Source organism: Tupaia chinensis, unplaced genomic scaffold, assembly GCF_000334495.1.
Source record: "Tupaia chinensis unplaced genomic scaffold, TupChi_1.0 Scaffold000635_1, whole genome shotgun sequence".
Classification (NCBI taxonomy): domain Eukaryota; kingdom Metazoa; phylum Chordata; class Mammalia; order Scandentia; family Tupaiidae; genus Tupaia; species Tupaia belangeri.
In genome coordinates this window covers 358466-381775 of record NW_006160155.1, presented here as the reverse complement: position 1 = coordinate 381775, position 23310 = coordinate 358466, and the positions used below count along the sequence as shown (strand labels likewise).

The window sequence follows — 23310 nt, the reverse complement described above, 5'->3', positions numbered from 1 at the left end:
GGGAAGAGAACTACATGCTCGAGGGCATGTAGCCTGGGCAACACAGTTTCTGCTGCTATAACAGAATACCTGAGACTGGGTAGTTTATTTATTTATTATTGATTGACTGATTGCTACAGAGTATGTGAGCTTGCTGGAGAGGGAGAGGGAGAGAGAGGAAAGAAGGGAGAGAAAGTGTAAAATCACCCCCCCCACCCTAGGGGGGGGAGATGGCCATGCCACGATCCCTTGATATTTTGGACATGCACGCACATGTGCCCAGTATTATTTTCAAGCTGCCGGGTCTGGAACTTGAAACGCACATATAAACATGTGAGATCCAGCCTCTAAACCTCCATGCTACTTGCTGGCCTCTATACTGGGTAATTTATAAAAAAAGAAAAAAGAGAGAAATTTATTTCCTCACAGTTCTGAAGGCCAAAAAGTCTAAGATCAAGGTGCTGGCATCTGGCATCTGGCGAGGACTTTCTTGCTGAGTCCTTTCATGGCACCAGGTAAAGAGCAATGGTATCTAAATGCTGCATGAAGCCTTCTTTATAAGGGCATTAATCCCATTAATGAAGAAAGAGCCCTCATTGCCTAATCACCTCTTAAAGGCCCTACCTCTTAATATTACATTACACTTTCGTCACAATTGGGAGGGCACACACTATGCCAGTCCATGGCTAATTAATGGTACCAGGTCTCAAACCACGTCTTCAAACGCATGTCTTAAGTACGATGTTATAATATCTTTCTTACAAGAAAAATTCCTTAACATGAATTAGGTGAGGGTGAAGTAGGTTTCTGTTCCTTTTGACCACAGCAGCTGGATGAAACAGTGACTTTTAAAGCTAAAGTATGGATGCCTGACTATATCCTGTTCCTCCCATATGTAGCTGTCATTCTCCAGAAATTTGAATAGAATGAAATAAATCACTGTATTGTGGGATTCTGAAATGCTCATATAAAAAATAAGATGATATATTATTATCATAAATCCATATCCTTTTTGCTACCCTCTGGCTGTCTTTGAATAGTTTATTGTAGAAGAAAGATCTAAAGACAACTGTGAAAAGTCAATTTCCTCCTCTTACCTTTTGAAAAATTAAAAGAGCTCTAGTGGTATCTTCTTAGACAACAAAATTTTATGACTTGTTAGTTCCTGGCTTAAAGGTTTTAACTTAGGATAGAATTTGGCTTAGAATTACATGTACAGATAAACACATGGCATAGCATTTCTATGACAAAGAAAACCCAACATTTTTTGCAATCCTTTGTGACAGTCTTCTACCCCTAGGCTTAGAACTGGTAATCTCTGAGCTATCATAATTTTTATTAGTCATTTAGACAGCACAAGCAGCAGTATAAGGCATGAGAAATTATAAAGCACTGAATAAATTATTGTCTATGTGGGCAGACTTACATTAAGTATAATGATCAAACTTATTTTTAATAAATTTTTAGTTTTGTATTCATCATCCTAAAAGAATACATTTTATTTTTTTAAAGTTTTTTTGCTATAGAGCATGTTTGTTTGCTCAATGGGGAGGGAGAGAGAGAGAAGGAAAGTATTATATCACTCCCCAGGGCGATCGTCTCTCTGCAATCCCTTCTCCTTCACTCTTTTCTTGGGATTTTGGGCACGAGCATACTTGTGCCCAGCGTGATTTTCAAGCTGCCGGGTCTGGGACTCAAACCCAGCAGTTAGCCAAATAGAATTCAGTGTCCTAACCTGCTAGTCCAAGGGCGAGTAGTGCTTATAGGAACACTTTTCATCAAGCTCAACAGTTAATGCAGTTTCTACGGAAGGCAAGAACTCCTCAAACTGACTTTTGTCTTTATATAATGTGTATCAACTTTCATTATTAAGATGATTAACTTAAAGCAAGTTAGAATACTTCAGAATCTTCTTTGATGAAGGTATTTAGAAACAAGGTAGGACTGGCAATTTCATGTGTCTAGGTCATATTGTGCTACAAAAACGTCTAAATGTAGTAAAAATGCTAACTAGATTTTTTTTCTACAAAGAAACTTTTAAAATAATTTTGTAATTGCTTTACTACTTCCATAAAGTTGATTTTTTTTTTCAGAAAAATCATGCATTTCTTCTGTTCGTACAAGTATGGATCACTGTTTCTTTACATTGGTTTTGGTTCTGTGTTCTAGCGATTGCCTAATTAATAGAGTAAGAAAAAGCCTGAAAAACGTGTAGTCATTAAATTCACATATCTAATAAGTCACAACCTTGAAATCTTGTTCTACTTGAAATTACTGTTTAAAGTGCTTGGTCATTATTACTAGAGGAAAGTTTTAATAAAAGCTAATTAAGCTACAAAACTCCCAAGTGGTTAACTGATTTTAGGGGCCAAATTTCTGGTACTTCTAATTATCCTCTGATGGCTTTACTTAGTGTTTCACAACCATGACAGATGACAATGAAAAAACTGCACTGAAATTCATCCACCCTGACACTGTGCTAAGCACTGGCTTCTCCCTCTCCAAGTAAAATCAATACTCTGTTTGAGTAAACACGTTTACAGCTTTATTAGGATGTCTTGCTTGTTCTGTAACAGCTACTTGAAGCTGTGGTAACAAATCGACTCAACTCAGTTAAACCTAGAGAGCTGGGTAAGAGGCCCGTCGATAAGGTTGTTATAAAAATAAACTGCAGGAGATCAGAAAGCTGGAGCAAACAGTTGGGTAAATGTCAATATTCTCCCTTACAGAGGAGGACAAAAACAGTGAGATCATGTGGAAAGCCTTTTTCTCCTTTAAAGTTGTTTTTGCTTCTGTTGAATAACATCTCTACTTTCTGTGCACAGGTCTTCTACATACATTTTCTACTTCCTAATTCCCATGTGCATCTGTTAACAGGACAGTGATATAAACACTTGGTATATTTTGTGTCATTTTAGGATCATCATTTTCCTTCATATTAGAAGACATATTTTGGTCTTTGCTGACTTTATAAATGACCACCTCTAAGTTATCTGGAATATCTATGGTGGGTCAGTCTCACTTTCTTTTTATTAGTGAAACCAAACTTTGGTCATGTACATTTGCGAGTCATTTTGATGCAGTGTTGCTCTTGCTATAATACCTGTGAGACTGATGCTGTTCCTTCAAAATTACGTCTTTTATATTTTTTTGCATTTAACAAGAGCAGTGTTGGCTTTGCACAGGCCGTGTGGCCTCCTGACTAGTAGCAACACACATAACATGGGTAGCATACACAACATGTCTGCTACCCATTAGGAGCAGGCCTCCACAGTAGGTATAGCTCTAAACACAGTTATGTACCCTCATTGGGTGTTCACAGGTTGCTCCAAAAACTAACATCTGGCAGGAAATTCCCACTTCAATTTGGCTAGCTTAGACTATCCGGACGTGACAAAGTAATAGTTCCCCCTAGTTTCTATGTAGTAGTCAGTCAAATTGTTTTGTTTTGACTTCATATTGACTACCAGCTAGCTAGTCATGAACTCAAATAACAACTTGTCACTCGTTAGAAAACATAGACATCTTAGGGAAATGTAAATCAACACACATTAAATTTTGAAATAATTAAAAAAGCTACTGTGTTGCCAGGGTAAGGTCTGACCTACCAGGTATTTGCATAATGAAAACCAAAGCTTAAGTGGTGTCAGGTGCTGTAGTGGCTGACACATACAGGAAGTCAATTCAGAGCAAAGGTCCCTTTACAAAAGCTCAGCACACACTCTCCCACGGAAAGTGGGCAGCTGAGAAGCAATGTAATTTATATAAGCAAGTGGTCAGTTCTAGACCATGAGAACCACTTTTCTATCCTATAGCTATAGCTACGAGAGTAACTTCTTACTTCCTTTTGGGGTAGTTGAAAACAGAAAACTGTCAAGTTCTATTAATATGGCATGGGATGCTACATTTGAATTAAATACAAAAACAAAAACAAAACCCCTAATTTAAAAATGCCCCTGGGGCCAGCAAGTGGCAAGGTGGTTAAGGTGCTGGACTCCCATAAGGCTGACCACAGTTTGAGCCCCGGACCACCATGCTTGCTTTCAAATTTTTCCTCTCTTGTTCTCTCTGGTAAATTAAATGAATGAACAAACAAACAAACAAAAACAGTAATAATAAAATTAAATAAAAATTTCTTTAACCCTCTATCCATCAAAGCACGTTGGCTGGGTTCTAGCGCCCGCTCTGCTACTGAGTGCAGTGTTGAGCATGTTTCCTTCCCTAAAAGAAAACCCCAAAAGCAAAGAAAACTAAAATACCATTCCTCTTCATAGAGTAAGAATGTATTAAGTCAGAATTTGAATTAAACTTTTTTTAATGTCAGAGGGTGTGTGTACATGCATGAGACAGAGATAGAGATACGTGATGAAAGAGAGCACACGTGTGTGTGTGTGAGAGAGAGAGAGAGAGAGAGAGAGAGAGGGAGGGCAGGCAACCTTAATGGGGCCTGGTCACACCACAATTTATTTTATTTATTTATTTTTTTTTAGGTTTTTGCTATAGTGTGTGTGGACTCTTCAGGGAAAGACAGAAAGAGGAAAAGGGAGAAGTCACCTCTGCAGTGGGATGGCCATGCCACGATTTCTTTTCCTTCATTCTTTTTCTGGGACTTTTTGGCACACATAAACACATGCCCAGTGATTTTCTTTTCTTTTTAAAATGTATTTACTTAATCTTATTTTATTATCATTATTCTACAATTCGCTATAGGGCACATGCATTCACCAGAGAGACAGGAGGGATTGTGGTGTGGCCATCTCCCCCAGAAGGTGATTCTTTTGCTTTCTGTCTCTCTGGCGAGCAGACGTGCCTAAAGCAAAAATCTCTCTAAAACAAACAAAAAACTAGACAACTCACTAGGGATAAAGTCATAGTTTTTGGAATAAGGAGATGATAGCAAGCTTCATTGTGTGAAGTGTACTTATGCCCTAATTCACAAGCAAATTAACTAATTTCATTATTACTTAATTCAATCAAAAAGCCTGCATTTGATCAAAGGACAATTCTTGTGGAAAGATGGTCCTAAAATTTTAAGAGCATTTGATGACTGAAACCCATTTTTAACTTGCCATCTACTTCATGGACTAGACACAAAACATATTAAATAGCCTAAGAACATCAGAGGTTACATGTCATGCAAACTGTCATATAGTTTGGAACCTTGTGTCCAGTGACTATTTACTAAGGCCAAGACTTCTGCTAGGTCCTAAGGTTGGCTAGGCTATTTATCAGTGTTAGCCACATCTGATTTTGATTATTGAGAAATAATATGAATTACAAGCCAATAAAGACACATTAAAAAATGCATATATCACTGAGAAATAGAGTAAAAAGCGATGATCTTATCCATCTACCTCCCAGTGTATCCATTGTTAACTGTCTGCTGTGTTTCTTCTTGGGACATGAATATGCATTTATAAATATACACAAAACATACACTTAAGCCTCTTTTTACAAAATATAAATGGCATCATATTTATTGTTCTGTGACTATTTTTTAGGATTATTTATATTTAATTTTATTCATCACTATTATTTTTAAAATTTGACCAGAAATGGGGGGGGGGGTTGAGAAAGAAAGCCACCGAGTCTGGGATTCAACCACATTTGGTCATGTGGGAGTCCAGCACCTTAACTACCATGCCACCTGCTGGCTCCTCTGTGACTTTGACTTTCAAAAATATTTGCCAGAGGCCATGTGTGCTTGCTGGAGAGACAGAGAAAGAGGCAAAGCAAGAAAGCATCCCTGTGGAGCATGGTTATACCACATCCCTTCTCTATTCTCCTTCCTTTCTGGGATTCTAGGCATGCACATACATGGACCCCTGTGTGTTTTTCAAGCCACTGGGTCTGTGACTCATACTGTATAGTAGGCCATGTGGGATCCAGCTGCCTTAATTGCTAGGCCATGGGCTGGTCCCTGTTCTATGACTTTAAAAAATATAATTATTAAAAAAATTATTTATTATTTCAATTTGCTACAGGACATGTGTGCTCACTAGACACACAGAGAAAGAGGAGAGAGAGAGAGAAAAAGGGAGGTAAGAAAGCAAGCTGCCAAGTCTGGAACTCTAACTGCTGTCCACCATGTGGGAGTTCGGCACCCCAACAACCATGCAACCGGTTGGCCTATTCTGTGACTTTTTTTTTTTTTTTTTTCTTAACAGATTTTTTGCTATAGGTAGGGCATGTGTGCCTGCCTGAGAGACAGAAAGCAAAAAATCATACCCCCTCTCCCAGGGGCGGGTAGCCATGCCACAATCCCTTCTCCTCCATTCTCCTCTCAGGATCTTGGGCATACACACACACATGTATGTTATGAGCTTTAAGCCACTGGGTCCAGGACTCAAACCATGGTCAACCACATGAGAGTCCAGCGACCATCTGCTAGGCCCACCTCTCTGTAACTTTTTGTCGCTTTTCAATAAATTATCCAGAGGTTTAATATGAAGAAATGGGTTAAATAATAACATCATTTGAGTCATTACTTTTATTTCAGCTCATAACCCCCTCCAAAAGAAGCGAGTCAAATAATTTTATACATTAATGAACAAATACTATTGATGAGTGATTCCCAGATATTTAAATTTCACAGAACTCTGAAGCTTCTCCAAGAGATTTTGGGAGTAAACACAGAGTTTTTCAAACTTCAATTTTGCTAAAGAACATTTAAAAAATCCACTCTTACAATGTTATTCATAAAGAAAGGGTGATTTTCTTCCCCAAAAGTTGAAAGGACAAGATTGAAAATTGAATATATTTGGGACTGGCAGGTGGCGTGGTGGTTAATGGTGCTGGATTTCCACATGGCCAACGATGGTTCGAGTCCCAGAGCAAGTGGCTTGCTTTCTCACTTTCCTTCTCTCTTTCATTCTGTCCCTCTCTGATCAAATAAAACAAATAAATAAAATAATTCTTAAAGAAAAAAATTGAATATACTTAAGAGCAGGCTTCATGGAACAGCAGTAAAGAAAAGCAGGAGGGGTTGGCAAGTGGCATAGTGGTAAGGGCTCTGGACTCCCACATGGCTGACCATGGTTCAAGTCCTGGACCTGGTGGCTTGCTCTCTCTTGCTGGCTTGCTCTCTCTTTCTCTCTCTCCCTCACTCCCTGGTCAAATTAAAAAAAAAAAAATTAAATTTAAATAAAATAATTCTTTTTTTTTTTTTTTTTGGAGAAGTTTTTTGCTTGCCAGACAGACAGAGAGACATAGAGACAGAAAGCAAGAAATTACCCCCCAGGGGGGATGGCCACACCGCAACCCCTTCTCCTCCATTCTCCTCTCGGGATCTTGGGCACGCATACACATGTGCCCGGTGTGAGTTCTAAGCCACCAGGTCCAGGACGCGAACCGCGGTTGACTATGTGGGAGTCCAGCGACATAGCCATTACGGTAACTGCTGGTTCCCTATAAAATAATTCTTAAAAAAAAAAATAAAAGGAAAACTGGATACCACATGGTGGCCATGGTTCAAATCTCCACCCTAGTTAACCAGACCATGGTGGACCCATGTGCAAGTGCCTAGGATCTGATGAGTCAGAGGACAGGAGGAAGGGGATTGTAGTATGACTAGACACTGTAGAGAGTGGTCCCTACTTTGTGTGCATAAACACGTCCTTAGTACAAATAAAGGAAAAAACTGAATATATTTAGCATCATAAAAAGTTACTCTATTGCCCCATCTTCTTTCATTCTGATATTGACTGCCAAAACTGCATTATGTCATGGACTGGTACCAATTTACAGAGCAGTCTTTAGATAGCCACTCCGGTTATTTCTCCTCACTTAAAGAGAAATGTAAGATGATACAGTAATGGGAGGAAATGTAGCCGAATGATTAGGGGTAGAACCTCTGGAGACAAATTTTGAAGTTTTTAAAGAAAGAATGATTTATTTAATTCCATTTGTTATTATTATTTTTTATCTGACCAGAAAGAAACAGAGACAGAGAGAGAAAGAGAGAGAGAGAGAGAGAGAGAGAGCGAGCGCGATAGCAAGAAAGCAAACCACCAGGTCCAGGGCTTGAACCATGGTGGGCCATGTGGGAATCCAGCGCCTTAAATTACCACATCATCCACTGGCCTCCAAATTTTGAATTTTAATCATTGTTTTCAATGTGACCTTGGGCAAATTACTTAATCTCTCGAATTCCAAGACCAGAGTATTTGCTACCTGAGCCTAGCCCCAGCTGCCAACCCACAGATTTGTGAAGCTAAATAAATGGGCCGTTGGGACCAGCCAGTGGTGTGGTGGTTAAGGTGCTGGACATTCCCACATAGCCAACTATAGGTCAAGTCCTGGACCTGGTGACTTGCTTTCTCACTTTCTCTCTTTCTCTCTCACTCTGTGTCTCACTCTGGTCAACTTAAAAAAAAAATGAATAAATTAAATTAAATAAATAATTCTTTAAAAAAATGGACTGTTGTTTTGGGTCACTACAGAGGTGATAACTTATGCAGCAAACATTAGCTGATACATATTACATGAATCAGACAATGTAGGTAAAATCGAATGGATCCATGTAATAGCTACTGAGACCATAATAGGATTCAAGTGAGTTCCTACTGGCTCACCAATATTCTAGGTCAGGAAGCTGACACACACATATTTAGTCATGTCACGTTCTAAGAAATGAACTTCAGAAATCTTACATGTGATATTTCCTCTGGCTCTCTGCCACTAAATAAAATCTTTTTTTATATCAACATTGTTTCCTTGGAATAAATATTTCTCAGTAATTTCCAAATATAGGAAACCTAAGGTTCACACTTGAGCTTACATGTCTCTGTTTTATTCAAGTCCTCCGAAGATAAAGGCCATCCAGGATATTAGATCTTTGAGTGAACATTTGTGTTTCTGAGGACTTCCAGACTTTACTCTAATATTATCCTGTATGAACCCAAAGTGATTTTTTAAACTTTTTAAAAATTTTTATTCACAATAGAGTGCATGCGTGTATACCTGGGGGAAAGACAGAGATAAGCACAATCCACAGGACTGGATCAGACCACGACCCTTTCTTTCTAGTCTTCCAGGCCACTGAATCTCATGCCCAGCATGTCTCAGGCAGACTTGGCCAGGGATTTGAACCTTACTCACCATGTGGGACCTGGGTTCTCCTGAGTAGCACATTTTGGCTATACCATAGAGCCTGCCTCTTCTACTTCTTTTAACTAGCAAAGCCTTGAGTAATCCTAGACAGGGTTTTTGAAATTTTGCCTGGTCCAACTTCAGCTAGTCTAAGTTGCTGAACATGTCCACCAGTGTAGTACATAATGAAGCAACCTATGACTGCGAAGATGTAAACATCTCTTCTCTTCCCTTGCATGAACTTGAATTACTCTTTGTGGTTAACACCTTTTAAAATTTCTTTTCTTTCTATTTTTTTAAAGAATTATTTATTTTATTTGTTTATTAGTATTCTTTTTTTTTTTTTTGAGACTTTTTGCTATAGTGCGCATGCGCTCGCCAGACAGACAGAGACAGATAGATAGAAAGCGAGAAATCACCCCCCAGGGGGGATGGCCATGCCTGCAATCCCTTCCCCTCCATTCTCCTCTCAGGATCTTGGGCATGCATGCATACGCGCCCAGCGTGAGTTTAAGCCACCGGGTCCAGGACTCGAACCGTGGTTGACTACATGGGAGTCCAGTGACATAGCCATTATGCTATCTGCTGGTCCTTTTTTTATTAGTATTCTTCAATTTGACCAGAGAGAGACAGAGAAAGAGAGAGAGTGAGAATGAGAAAACATGCTGCCAGGTCCAGGACTTGAACCATGGCCAGTCATGTGGGAATCCAGTGCCTTAACCATTACGCCACCTACTGGCCCAACATTTCATATTTCTAGTGACCAAGTCAACTCAGCACTTCATTAACAGCTTCAAGGAAAATTTCTTTTTAAGAAATAAGACACTGGGGACCAGCAGATGGCGTAATAGTTATGGCACCGGACTCCCACATAGTTGACTATGGTTCGAGTCCTGGACCTGGTGGCTTAAAACTCCTGCAGGGCACATGTGTGATCATGCCCAAAATCCCAAGAGGAGAATGGAGAAGAGATTGCAGTGTGGCCATCTCCCCTAGGGAGGTGATTTCTCACTTTCTGTGTCTTTCTTTGTCTCTTTGGTGAGCGCACGTGTCCTACAGCAAAAATCTCTTAAAAAAGAAAGAAAGAAAGAAAGAAAGAAGACACTGAAGATATGCTAGTAGAGGGAAGGATAGGGAAAAATATGGATGTCGGGGGGGTTTATAGCGGTAGGTATCCTCTTGGTTACCATCAAGTAAATCATTAAAGCTCTATCAGACAGTGGGTCATATAAACATTTTGGTTTTTGAGCAAAGAAATGTGAAAAATGATATATTTAACACTTGCCAAGTTATTTCCTAACCTGGGTTGGGGGGGTAAAGGAAGCAGGTGGGGTAAGAAAGAACCTCCAGAACTCTATACCATTTCTTTGTACAGCACAATGAAGCAGCAATGAAGAGGAATTGAGAGGTGGGGTGTGAGCCCCAGAGTGCAGTGGTTGAGTGCTGTGTGGAGGGAACTAGATCCCCTACAACTGACCACTGTTTGAATCCTTGCCCCCACATAGTCAACTGCGGTTTCAGTCCCAGACCTGGTAGCTTGCTTTCTCATTTCCCTTTCTCTCCCTCTCGTCAAATTAAAAAACCAAACCAAACCAAACCAAAAACCATGTAATTATATTAATAAATAATTCTTTATCAAAAAAATTTAAAAAAGAAAAACACGCTGGGTGCTTGTGTGTGCATGCTGAAGATTCTGACAGGAAGAAGGAATGAAGGAAAGGGGATTGTGGTATGGCCGGTCTCCATTGGGGGGCACTTTCTCCCTCTTTCTCTGGCAAGGACATGTCCTCGGTATTAAAAAAAAAAAAAAAAAAAAAAAAAGGAAGAATTGAGAAGGAAGCTATAAATGGGAACAAACAAGGTGAGGCTAGGAAATATGAAGATAATTGGATAATCTCTATGGCTTTCAGAAGCACAGACAGGTATTATATGAAGAGGAAGTAGCATCCTTATTCTGGAAATACTGTTTTTTTAAACCAAATTCTTTTCTAAACATGCATTAGGCAGTGAAATTAATGCTCTCTTTTTTTATTAGATGGGGAGTAGGATAATTATTTACATTATAGTTGCTAAGTGGCTTTAAGTGCAAGTCTTTGGATATTGTAAGGTAAATACATTTTCCCTGTTAAAGCTGTCATGAGAATTTTGAAAATAAAAAGCATTCATAGGCAGCAGGGTTACTTTATTATCATTCAACATAATTATTCTAAGCTACAATACATATGGCTCCTAATCACACTTCATGATTTTTTTTTTCTTCTTTCTTTAAATCCTGATCATGTTGGTCCTCGAGTGAAGTCTCTGGTCTCTTCCCTGAGTCTTGTGTGAATGTGCCTGCACATAATCTGTCAAAGGTGTACTCCATTTTCAGTGTGAAGGTGATCTGTAGATCCAGTCCCTATTCCTACAGCTGCCATAAAACATACAGCTAAATCGTATTAGATTAACACAGGCTGGTATTGACAGCCCAGTGGGAACATATTGATTAGGTCTCCTTTTATGTTATTTGTTACGATTTTTCTTCTCAGTTTCATTTACTGGGAAGACACTAGGGAAGAGATTTCACCAGGAACAATGACAGTGCCTGTCACAAAATGTTCTCAATGTTTTCATTTGTTACTATGGCAGTGACAAAGAGGGTTCCAAATGGAAAGGCAGGCCTGCTGTGACAAAGCACAGCAGGACAACAGGAAGAAAATTTCTCTTGACCTGGAGAAAAGTTAGGAAATCATATTTAGAGATTATAGAATTGTCCCTATTTCTAAGGGTACAATCCAACCACTTTGGAGGAAGAATGTAAAAAGAGTAGTTCCTTTAGAGCTGGCCAGTGACAAAGAGCAGATGTTACAAAGTGCTTAAGACCTCCAAATAGAACAGGGAAGTATGCTGGTAGAGGCTAAAGGAATTTGTCACTGTCACTAAACCCTTGGGATGGAACTATGAATTTAATTATGTATATTTGGAGCACTTGTTTTAAAGTTACACACTATAATCCATAATGCAGTCATATCTTTTAACCAGCTAAGAGGAACACATGGCATTCTGGCTTTGGGTATGTAATTAGCACATGGTAGCTGGAGCGATGTTTTAGTCCCAAACTTCAAACCTTCAAAAAGAAAATTATTGTCCTTCAGAGAGGTAAACCACCACAAGGTAGACCGGAATAGAGATATGCAAAGTCACAAATGACAAAAATACTCTCAGGCTAACAAAACTTGAAAGTAACAGGATGAATACATTAGCTATCTAAAGATAGAATGTGTCAATCAGAAAGGAGCTATGTTAATCAGGCAATGAAGCAAAACATAAGAAACTACATAGTAAATGTAAAAGTTGCTACTGCCTCTCACTTCAAGTCCCAGGTAGAGGAAGTCTTCAACAGCTGGAATGATGTCAAATCTCAATAAAAAGGCTCTTGCTGGTCCAGAGATGGGAGCAAGGGGTTTTAATCAATTTTTTTATTCCCCTGTATTTCCAACCAACGAGATCACTCTATTGTAAGATGGATGCATCAGGCAGCTTAGCCTGGTGCTATTAGATAGTTGATTTATATAATTCTTCTTATTTGGATTCCATGCTAACCAAGCAAGTTTATGGTCTGGCTTTCTGTATCTCCGTAGTGCGATCGATTCCACTACCTAACAAAAAGCTCTTGGTTCAAACTCACCAGGGACTATGATCGTTCGATTCTCTTGCCTTTCAGTTTCTTTTTCTTTTCTGCTACAGTGTTACCTTAGAGTCCTCAAAATCCTATCAGATAACAAAAGCCCTTCTTCAATAAATGAAGTGATGTATCCAGATAATAGGAAGATTCTCTTCGGCAACACTAGCTTTTGTAAAGACCAGTGGTCTGTGGTTCTCAGCTCTAATGATGAGGTTTCCCTGGATGCTTAGAGAAGCTGTGTGGTGCTGTAAGCAGGAGCACTGACGTGAGCTGGGCTGCTAGTTTGACTCCTGTCTCTGCTACTCTAGCTAGGAGACTATGAGCATGTTATTTAGCCTCTTTTTGCCTGTTTTCTCATCAGTAAAATAGGATTAAAAATAATTTACATCAAGAAGCTTTCATGAACACTAAATTAGTTCATATATGTGAAGTGCTTAAAAATATCGACTGGCTGGTTATTTATGGCCCAGTTGCAGCAGCACGTGTTGGTAGACATTGCCACTCAGCAGACTGATGCTGCAAGAAAAGTCTGAGTTCAATTCCAGGCCCAACCTTAAAAGCCAGCTGCCTGGCCGAGGCAGGAGCACTGTGAATTTGGGGCCAGCATGGGCAAAACATAGCACCCTGTATGAAAAAGTTGGGTGTGGTAGTGCGTGCCTGTCATCTGTAAACCCAGTTGCCTGGGAGGCTGAAACAGGATTGTGATATAGTGAGACTGTCTTAAAAACAAAAACTGAATCAACCAGCAAAGAAAAAGGTTATCAATTGCTACCAGGGAATTTCGAAAAGTTTATGAAAAATGGAATTGAAATACCAGGTTTTTTTGGGTGCAAACAGTTTTGAAAATACACGTGTAGTATTTTCATAATATGCATTTTCCATGAACTCTTAAAGGTGATTTGCATTACTCTCTAGCTTGACTTTATAGACAGAATCTACTGAATATGACAAAGTACGAATTCTATCCGTATACTGACATTAGAGATTTCATCTCATTGCATGACCTAGTACTTAGGGAACTGATCAGCATAGGTTTAAAGTGAGAAAAACAGCTATGTAATTGAGGTATTGCTGGTGAGGTCCTGCTTAGTTTCAGCTTTCCACTTTCTCTTCTCTGATTTCTATAGTGTATGGTGAAATCCAGTGTTTGGAGCCTGGATATGATAGAAATGAATAAAGTGAGGAAGCTGCCAATGTTTACACAAGGGGTTGGCAAACTAACATGTGGGCCAAATCTGGCCCATGGCCCATTTTTGTATAGCTGGAGAACTAAGAAAGGTTTTTACATTTTTAAAGTGTTGTAAAACAAAAAACAAAAAACAAGCAAGCCAACAAACAAAACAAGAATATGCAATATGGCCTGCATGTGGCTTACTAAGTTTAAAATAGTCACTATCTGTCCCTTTACAAAAAAAAAAAAAAAAAAAAAAGGGTGGCCCCCTGTTCCACATTATTTCCTTTTTACTGACCTAACTGAACCAAATTATAACTATGATGAGGCTATGGATAAGTGGAGTGGGGTTAAAAAAGAGTGAAAATCCTTTAACAAAATTCCAACTACTTTGATGAAGTAGTTCATTTATCATTCTAACAATACAAATACTATCTAGCTATTCTTATAACTCTGTATCTGAATAACGGCCTCTTTTCCCTCAAAAAGCCTATCTGTTCTTACTTAGTACTGGCAGCATTACAGGTGGTTAGGTGTAGAAGAACCTATTGTTGCAGGACTAGGAAGCTCAGGACCCAAGGGCCAGAGGTAGGTAGTAACTAATTAGGTCACCATTACATCTATTATGGCCTCATTATGCGTCTTACAGAATCTCAAAGAAAGAGAATAGTACGACCTGTTTTTAAGGATTTTAAAATACTGGATCATTGGAAAAGTCTTGACTCACTTTTGCATAGGAAAACACATCATGACTTTTCCGATGATCTAATACTTAACTAATGCACATACAGCGTACAGGTTTACAAGTTCCTGAACTAAGATACCTAGTTTAATCAATTTCTAACCAGGAAATCTTAATGTATTACAGAATATGGCTTAATTTCAAATAAAGTATTTTTAGCTACATAGATGTATAACTGAGGGGTAGAGAACAGAAAAATTAGCTGTAGCACTCTAATATCAATGATGAAGGCTTTCAGAGCAAGAAATAAAAAAATGCAAGCCTAACAGCAAAGTAAAATGTTGCTGTGGTACTTATGCTTTTGGAAGGATGTAAGACATAGCGCATCCTGACTGTTAACAGTCCAGGTAAGACAGCATCAATAATTTCCAAGAAAGAAAAATGGAAAATTTTGTTAGTAAAGAGGTCATTAAAATAAAAGATTATTTTTTAAAAAAGCAATATTGAGTTGAAATCATCACACAAATTTACATAAGTGTCCCAGGATTCAAATTATCCTCTCAGGAAAAGGGGAATAGTAAGCTCTATCTCCCTTTTTTTAGCTTGTCTTGCTTGATGTTATGTGAAAGAAAGATCAAAAGACACCTCCTTAGACCATCCTAAATGTAGCTTAACTACATTTAACTAGAAAGAATTTAAACTCATCAAAAGAACTTCGGAATCACATTTTAAATCAATCTAAGTCAAGCCAAAAATCTTCCACTGTCTTGATCTTATTTTTGAATACCCATTCCCAAAATGATTTACTCCATATAAAACCTGCCATTTCTTATTGAGCCTGAATTAGGCAAAAATTTAACCCTTCTTGGTATAATAAACACTGACAGTTGTGATACAAACAGATGTTTTAACCAAAGGGTATAATCTAAAGACATCATTTTTAGCTATTAGCATACTGTTTAATATTCACCCCAACTTATTTTAAAGAGCAACAATGTGTTAACATTTAAGCCTGATGGCTATGAGTATATTATATACTGTACTTGATGCAGCTTGTTTATGCAATATTCTGACAGATACAATTAATCTTGTGAAAATGACTGGGGTGTAGCATAATAGCAAATTATCTTTGCCAACCACATATTTCGCCTGTAGTAAAATCCCCTCATAATACTCACGGTGATGGCAACATATGGAAAGAAAATCAGGAGTTAATTACTTAAAAGAAAAAATTAAAAGTTATTAAATTAATAAATCTTGGCTATCTGTGTTAGAGACAAAGGTTAAGATGTTAAACTTATAAGTAAGTGTGAAATAAATGATTTGGTACCTCCGACAAATGCATCTCCAGCTCCATTGGTGTCAATAATTTCTTTCTGGTCTTGATCCAAGACAGTGAAAGCAGTGACTTCACTTTCTGCAATTAAAACCAAAGAAAAACATTCTAACTTCTCTTTGTTACACCCAAGATACAAGCTCACCCAGTAACGTTTAAAGGTCCTTCATTACCCATCATTCAAAGAAAGAGACAGCATGCGCTCCATGTTCCGTACACAAGCATTTGGGGACCAAGGTACAATGTCATCTGCAAGTAACACATTACTGTATTCTTCAGCGGACAGATGCTGTGCATGTCTTGCGAAAATTATACCTGGATTGTTTGAATTTTGAAGGAATGATGGTAAATGGTAGAAGTACCTGTTTGACCAGTAAACATGACTGAGCAGAAACTATGAGCTAAAGGAAGTGTTTGCATGAATTAGATCATGGTTCCCTAATAAAGCTTTAAGTCTGACTATGTTTCTTGGCAGTGAAATTTTGAAAACATTAGAGATATAAATATTTTATTTATTACATTTTATTATTTATTTATTTATTTTTAGGGGGGGAGAGATTTTTGCTATAGGCTATGTGTACTCACTGGAGAGACAGAAAGTGAGAAATCACTCCCCAGGGGAGAGGGCCATGCCTCAATCCCTATTCCACCATTCTCCTCTCAGGATTTTGGGCATGAATGCATAAGTGTCCAGTGTGAGTTTTAAGCCCCTGGGTCCAGGACTCAAACTACAGTTGACTACATGGGAGTCCAGCAATGTAACCATTATGCCATCTGCTGGTTTTTATTACTAATTTTTTATCTAACCAGACAGACAGACACACACACACACACACACACACGGGGGTGGAGGGCAATGAGAAAGCAAGTTGCCAGGTCTAGGACTCGAACCATGGTCAGCTATGTGGAAGTCCACCACTTCAACTACCATGCCACCTGTTGGCCCCAAGAGATACGGATTTCAAAACTACAGATAGTGAGTCTTGGGTGTTTCTCTACAGAAAAATTACAATGGCACAATCAAAGTATTACTACTGTTCCTTTTTAATACTGGTCAGAGTCAAGGATTCTTGATTTTAGTTGGTTAATTACCAACAACCTAATACAGTTATGTAAATTTAAAAATTATTACATTTTATTTATAATAACAATTATTATTCAGTTTGGTATAGGGCACATGCACTCACCAGAGGGAGAGAAAAAGAGAAAGCAAGCTGCCAGGTCTAGGATGGGAACAACAGTCGGCCATGTGGGAGTCCAGTGCCCCAACCACCATGCCACCTGCTGGCCTCTAATCTGGTTACTTTTTACCAATGAGTCCTCTGTCAACTAGTAAAAGGTAACACCACCACTGAGTTCATTGGGCAGAACAAAAAGGACAGTGTAATGGACTCTTGTCCTGCAGGAGTCTGGACCAGGACTTGGTTGTTTTCACCACACAGTAACCTAATACTTTACTTGGCACATGACAGTGGAATAGAGTTGTCTGTGATGAAACCTGGCTTAGAGAATATCTGTAAATGGTTGGACAGTGCTTTCTATTGGGCCCTGGAATTTCTGAAATTACAAATTTGCATCCCTTATAGAGACAGATGTGCCTAAAGACTTATAAATTTCAATCTCACCTAAGATCAAGAGGGAGGTAAAAGGAGATCTTGAGAACCTTAAGAAAGGTCTTGATAAAGAACCTTAATACATTTAAACAGCATTTTGTCAGCTTTTTGCTATCTGGTACTAATAGATATTTTCAATAAGAGACAGACAGATATGTTAACGAAAAAAAAGATCCTCCTGGATAGAGTCATATTCAAGAAGAGGACTCATTTACTCAGTGTTCTCTCTTTATCATATGACTATAGATGCTAAGAAAACTGCAAACCAGAAGCCCTCAAATTCTTTAAGTACCTTAACTTTGTACACTTTGTAAAACTAGTGCCTACATGGCAGTTAACTTGATTCTGATTAATTGGAACTTATGGCAAAAATACCTAGGATTAAATTTTCTGGGTATTTTTTCTGGGGAGTCTATAGTAGACACAGCTACATAGGCCAAAAAAGAAAAAAAAAATGTCAGAATATTTTATTAGAAATAATTGGGAATGGGACCAGCAATTAGCGTAATGGCTATGTCACTGGACTTCGATGTAGTCGACCACGGTTCAAGTCCTGGACCTGGTAGTTTACACTCACGCCGGGCGCGTGTGCGTGTGTGCCCAAGATCCTGAGAGGAGAAGAGAATGCAGTGTGGCCATCCCCTCTGGGGAGGGGGGGATTTCTCACTTTCTGTCTCTCTTTTCTGGAAGTACATGTGCCCGGGAAAAAAACAAAAACAAAAAAAAAAAAAACCCCCAAAAAAAAAAAAAAAAAAAAAAAAAAAAAAAGGAAAAGGGGGGGCCAGCAGGTGGTGTGGTGGTTAAGGCACTGGACACTCCCTCATGGACAACCATGGTTTGAGTCTTGGACCTAACGGCTTGCTTTTCACTTTCCCCCTCTGTGTCTCTCAATGGGCAAATGAAAATAAATGAACAAATAAAATAATTTTTTTTGTTTTTAAAAAGAGAGGGTGGCAGGTGGCATGGTGGTTAAGAACACTGGACTCCCACATGGCTGACCATGGTAGCTGGCAGCTTGCTTTCTCACTTTCTCTCTCTCACGCTCATCTATCCCTTTCTGGTCAAATTAAAATATAGACATATATAAAGTTAAAATAAAATAGTTCTTTTTAAAAAAAGAAATAATTGGGAAAAGGCTTCTGTCAATTTAGGAAAAGGTCTGTACCATTAATATATAAAAATAAATCTGATTTTATTAACTCCAAATACAAGTCACACTATCAAGAAAACTAACAACTATAAACAAACAGACACAAGTAAAGTGAGCTAAATTAATGATACCTTTAGTATTTATAATAAGGTTACGTTATATAATAATGTGTCTGTAAAATATCGGAGATAATATAAGAAATATTTAATTTACAGATTTAAAAATAATTATATATAAATAAGTAAACCACAATTAGATATAATTCCTTGAATTAAATTTATTAATTTCTGATTGGATAAGACATTTTAAGTTCCCTTCTTCCTTCCTTTCTCCCTTTTCATGAAAGAGAGAGCGAGATGGGGGGGATACTCTCAATATTGAGTCTTACCACTCTGTAATTAGCCCCCTGACCTCCCGCCAGCCAGTTACAGGCACATCTGGCATGTTCAAGTCAAACTTCGCTCTGAATCCCAGGTCTGCCTTTATGATTTCAGAATCATGCAGTGGTACCCTCCTGTCTATTCCACCACCTCTGGGTCTGGGTAAATCTTTTTTATTTTTCCTTTCCCAGAGGGTACATGCATTCACTGGATAGAGAGAGGAAGAGAGAGAGAGAGAGAATGATAGAGAACTCCCAATGGGGCATGTTCACATTGCATGTGTGTGCATGAACCCAGTGTGCTTTTCAAGCCACCAGGGCTGGGATCTGAACCACAGTCGGGCATGTGGGATCTGCCTCCCTATGCATTGTGCTTGAACTGCTGCACTACAGGGCTGTACCTGATTTAATCTTTATTTTGGAATAAAATCTAATCTACAATGGAAAAGATTATTTTTAACTTCACTCTTAAGAATCATGACTTCCTGGGACCAGTAGGTGGCATCATAGTTTTGTTGCTGGACTTCCATGTAGTCAACTGTGGTGTGAGTCCTGGACTTTGCGGGTTAAAACTCACACTGGGCGTGTGTGCGTGTGTGCCCAGGATCCAGAGAGGAGAATGGAGGAGAAAGGATTGTGGCATGGCCATCCCCTGTGGGAGGTGATTTCTTGCTTTCTGTCTCTATCTCTCTGGAGAGCATACCTGCCCAATGACTTCTTTTGAAATATGTGTAGATGAGACCAGCAGTTGGTGTAATGGCTATGTTGCTGGACTCCCATGTAGTCAACTGTGGTTTGAGTTGCGGACCCAGTGGCTTAAACTCACGCTAGGCGCTTGTGCGTGCATGCCCAAGATCCCGAGAGGAGAAAAGAGGAGAAGGGATTGCAGCATGGCCATCCTCCCTGGGGGGTGATTTCTTGCTTTCTGTCTCTCTGTTTCTCTCTGTCTTTCTGGCGAGCGCATGAGCTCTATAGCAAAACCTCTCAAAAAAAAGAAAAAGTGTAGGTTACTGTGATACTTTATTCTTTTTAAAAAAGAATTATTTTATTGAATTTTATTTTATTTATTTATTTTAATTTGACCAGAGAGGGACAGAGTAAGAGAGAAGGAACGTGAGAAAGCAAACCACTGAGTCCGGGACTTGAACTGTGGCCAGCCATGTAGGAGTCCATTACCCTTAACCACCATGCCACCTGCTAGCCCCAATGCTTTATTTTTTTTTTTAAGAATTATTTAATTCTATTTATTCATTAATTTATTTTCATTTCACCAGAGAGAGAGAGAGAGAGAGAGAGAAAGAGAGAGAAAGTGAAAAAGCAAGCCACCAGGTCCAGGACTTGAACCATGGTTGGCCATATGGGAGTGTCCAGCATCTTAACCACCAAGCCACCTGCTGGTCCCAGATACTTTATTCTTAATTGTCCTATGAAGTTCAATTTCCTGAAATAGAAATTAGAAACATTTCCCACCTTTTATATTTACTATTACAAATAAGTATATAAGAATATCCTATATGTAAAAGGTATGCCATGAATTCAGTACAGGTATAGCCCAGTCTTCATTATTTTCTGTATCTAGAGCACTATATTAAGAGAGCTCCTTTCAAAATAATGACCCTAACAATCTGTGAGGTCCTGAAATGTGTTCTGAGTCATGAAAGAAGGATTAAGCAATGTTTAATAATATTTAAATTCAATTATATTTTTGGCATATTCTGTTTTTTCTAAATGTGAGTGACTTAAACTGGTTTACAGAGTGATATTAAAAAAAAAAACACAAAATTAACTAAACATTATTCACTAGCATGACCACAGCCTTTCTAGACAATTTCTTGTATGAAGATATGAAGTACATTAATTAACTCTGAAGACACACTTAATAGGCACAGACATTATTTAGCTAATGAAGCCCAGTATATTCACCACCACGACTCTCACTGGGACCTAGTTTTCTTAGGCATGAAATGGGCCTAAAGCAGCTATGGGAATACATAGTAAAAACTAGCTTTCTACCTTAATTGTAGAAAAATGACTGTTAGTTCTGATCAAATACTTCTACTTAGTACCTTATGATAAGTCATGGCCATTATTTTTCAGTTTTGCCCAAATTTTTTATAAAGTTAAAAGGAAAGGGATTAGGACTAATTACTATTCCTATTTTCCAGAGTTCTATAAAACCGCTAAATCATTAGCTCCCCCAAGCAGGTAGGAAATAAATCAATTGATATCAGTTTGTTTCAGGTCATTTATTAGGTAAGACCCTCAGGGTACCTTCATCCAAAATGATGAAATTAAGCTTACTTAAAATACAAAACAATCACTTTCAGACATTCTCTAGACAGTTTATACAAACAAAGAATTTACTCTCCACTTTACTACGACACAAGCTTCACTGTCTGATCACTTAAGAGGTTAGTCTAGCAGGAGTAAAACCAACTTCATGCATTTATAATCCAAAATCAATTATAGTAAAGATGGTTAAGTTTGTATGAATGCCATAATACCTAACAGGAGAAAAAAATGAGTCATTCAAGCCAAAAAATTAAATATTTCTGAAACCTACCTTCACTAAGTTAGCTATATATTTTACCATTGAATATACACAACCTCATGATAATTATTAATAATATCTCTAGAAAATTTTGCTCAAGGAATTAAAGAATGCCATGTTTTGTCACTGTTTCACTGATGTTCCTCCAAAGTTTTAGAGTAGATATAACTGAAGAAGATCTACAACAGGTTGGTAGGCAGTGTTTTTATTTTTGATTATTTAATTTTAATTTATTTCTTCTTATTATTTTTAAAAATTTAACCAGAAAGAGAGAGAGAGAGAGAAAGCAAGCCACCGGGTATGGGACTCAAGCTGTGATCAGCTATGTGGGAGTCCAGCATCCCAACCACCATGCCACCTGCTGTGTTTTCAATCCTGAAGTAGACTGTAGTCACCCAACTCTGCCTCTGCTTCCAACCCAGCATCAATCAGCATGGAAGAGACAGAAGAGTGAAGAAGAAAGATCATCAGAATGTGAATACCAGGTGAAAAACCAGAATACTTAAGGTTTTTATGAGGTTCCTGTATCTTGTCCATTCCTTATAAATGATGTAATTTCCAGAGTGTTAATGTTTTTGTTTGCTTGCTTTTTTTGTTTTGTTTTTAGAAGAATTATTTATTTGTTTATTCTATTTGTTATTATTATTTTTAATTTGACCAGAGACAGAGAGAGAGAAAGGGAAAGTGAGAAAGCAAGCTGCCAGGTCCAGGACTCGAACTCAGTTGGACACATGGGAATCCAGCATCTCTAACCACCACACCACCTGTCAGTCCCCATTTTTTAAAAAACCTTTTATGTGAAAGTAATTTTAAACTAAAGTTCCAAGAAAAATACAAACTCCCATGCAAAGTTTAGATTTATCAGTTTTTTAGTTTGCTATAGGGCACATGGGCTTAACAGAAAGAGACGGGGGTGGAGAATGAGAAATCATCCCTGGGAATGGACATTGCTATAATCCCTTCTACTCCAGTCTCCTTTTAGGATTTTGGGAATGTATGCACATGTGCTTAGCATGATTTTCAAGTCGCTGGGTCCAGGACTTGAATCACGCAATCGGCCACGTGGGATCTAGCTCCTTAACCTCCATGCCACCTGCTGGCCCTAGATTTACTAGTTTTTAATAGTTTGACATATTTGCTTTTCATTCCTCTTATATAAGGTGGTCTTCATAAAGTTCATGAACAATGTGCATTAGGAAAACATTATGTATGTATTTCAATTCTTTTTTGCACCAAGATAAACTCGTATTTATTTCCATTTTCCACAACTTTCTGAAACCCTCGTGTGTGTGTGTGTGTGTGTGTGTGTGTGTGTGTGCATGTGTATAGACACATAATGTCTTTTTCCAAACCTTTTGAGCCTAGGTTGTCTACATTATACTCTACTGCTTAATATTTCAGAGTATATTTTCTTTTTTTGAAAGATTTTTGCTATAGGGTGTGTGTGCTCACTGGAGAGACAGAAAGCGAGAAACCACCGTGACCACACCTCAATCTCTTCTCCATTCTTGTCTTTGGATCTTGGGCATGGACGCATACACACCCAGTGTAAGTTTTAAGATGCCGGATCTGGGACTCGAACTACGTGGGAGTCCAGCAACATAACCATCATGCCATTTGCTGGTCTTATTCAGTGTATATTTTCTTTCTTTTTTTTTTTTTTGGGGAAATTTTTTGTTTTCGGGCACTGTGTTT

The 23310-nt window shown here is 38.4% G+C and overlaps 1 protein-coding gene across 1 annotated transcript in view; it reads right to left on the bottom strand.

The window, feature by feature from the left end:
* The window catches only part of ADK (adenosine kinase), a gene marked incomplete at its 5' end in the record, with an annotated part of 331594 nt that overhangs the window by 30090 nt on the left and 278194 nt on the right, over window positions 1-23310 (bottom strand). The window contains 1 exon segment of the mRNA XM_014592023.2: window positions 15917-16003. Coding sequence (XP_014447509.1) covers window positions 15917-16003 — 87 coding nt within the window.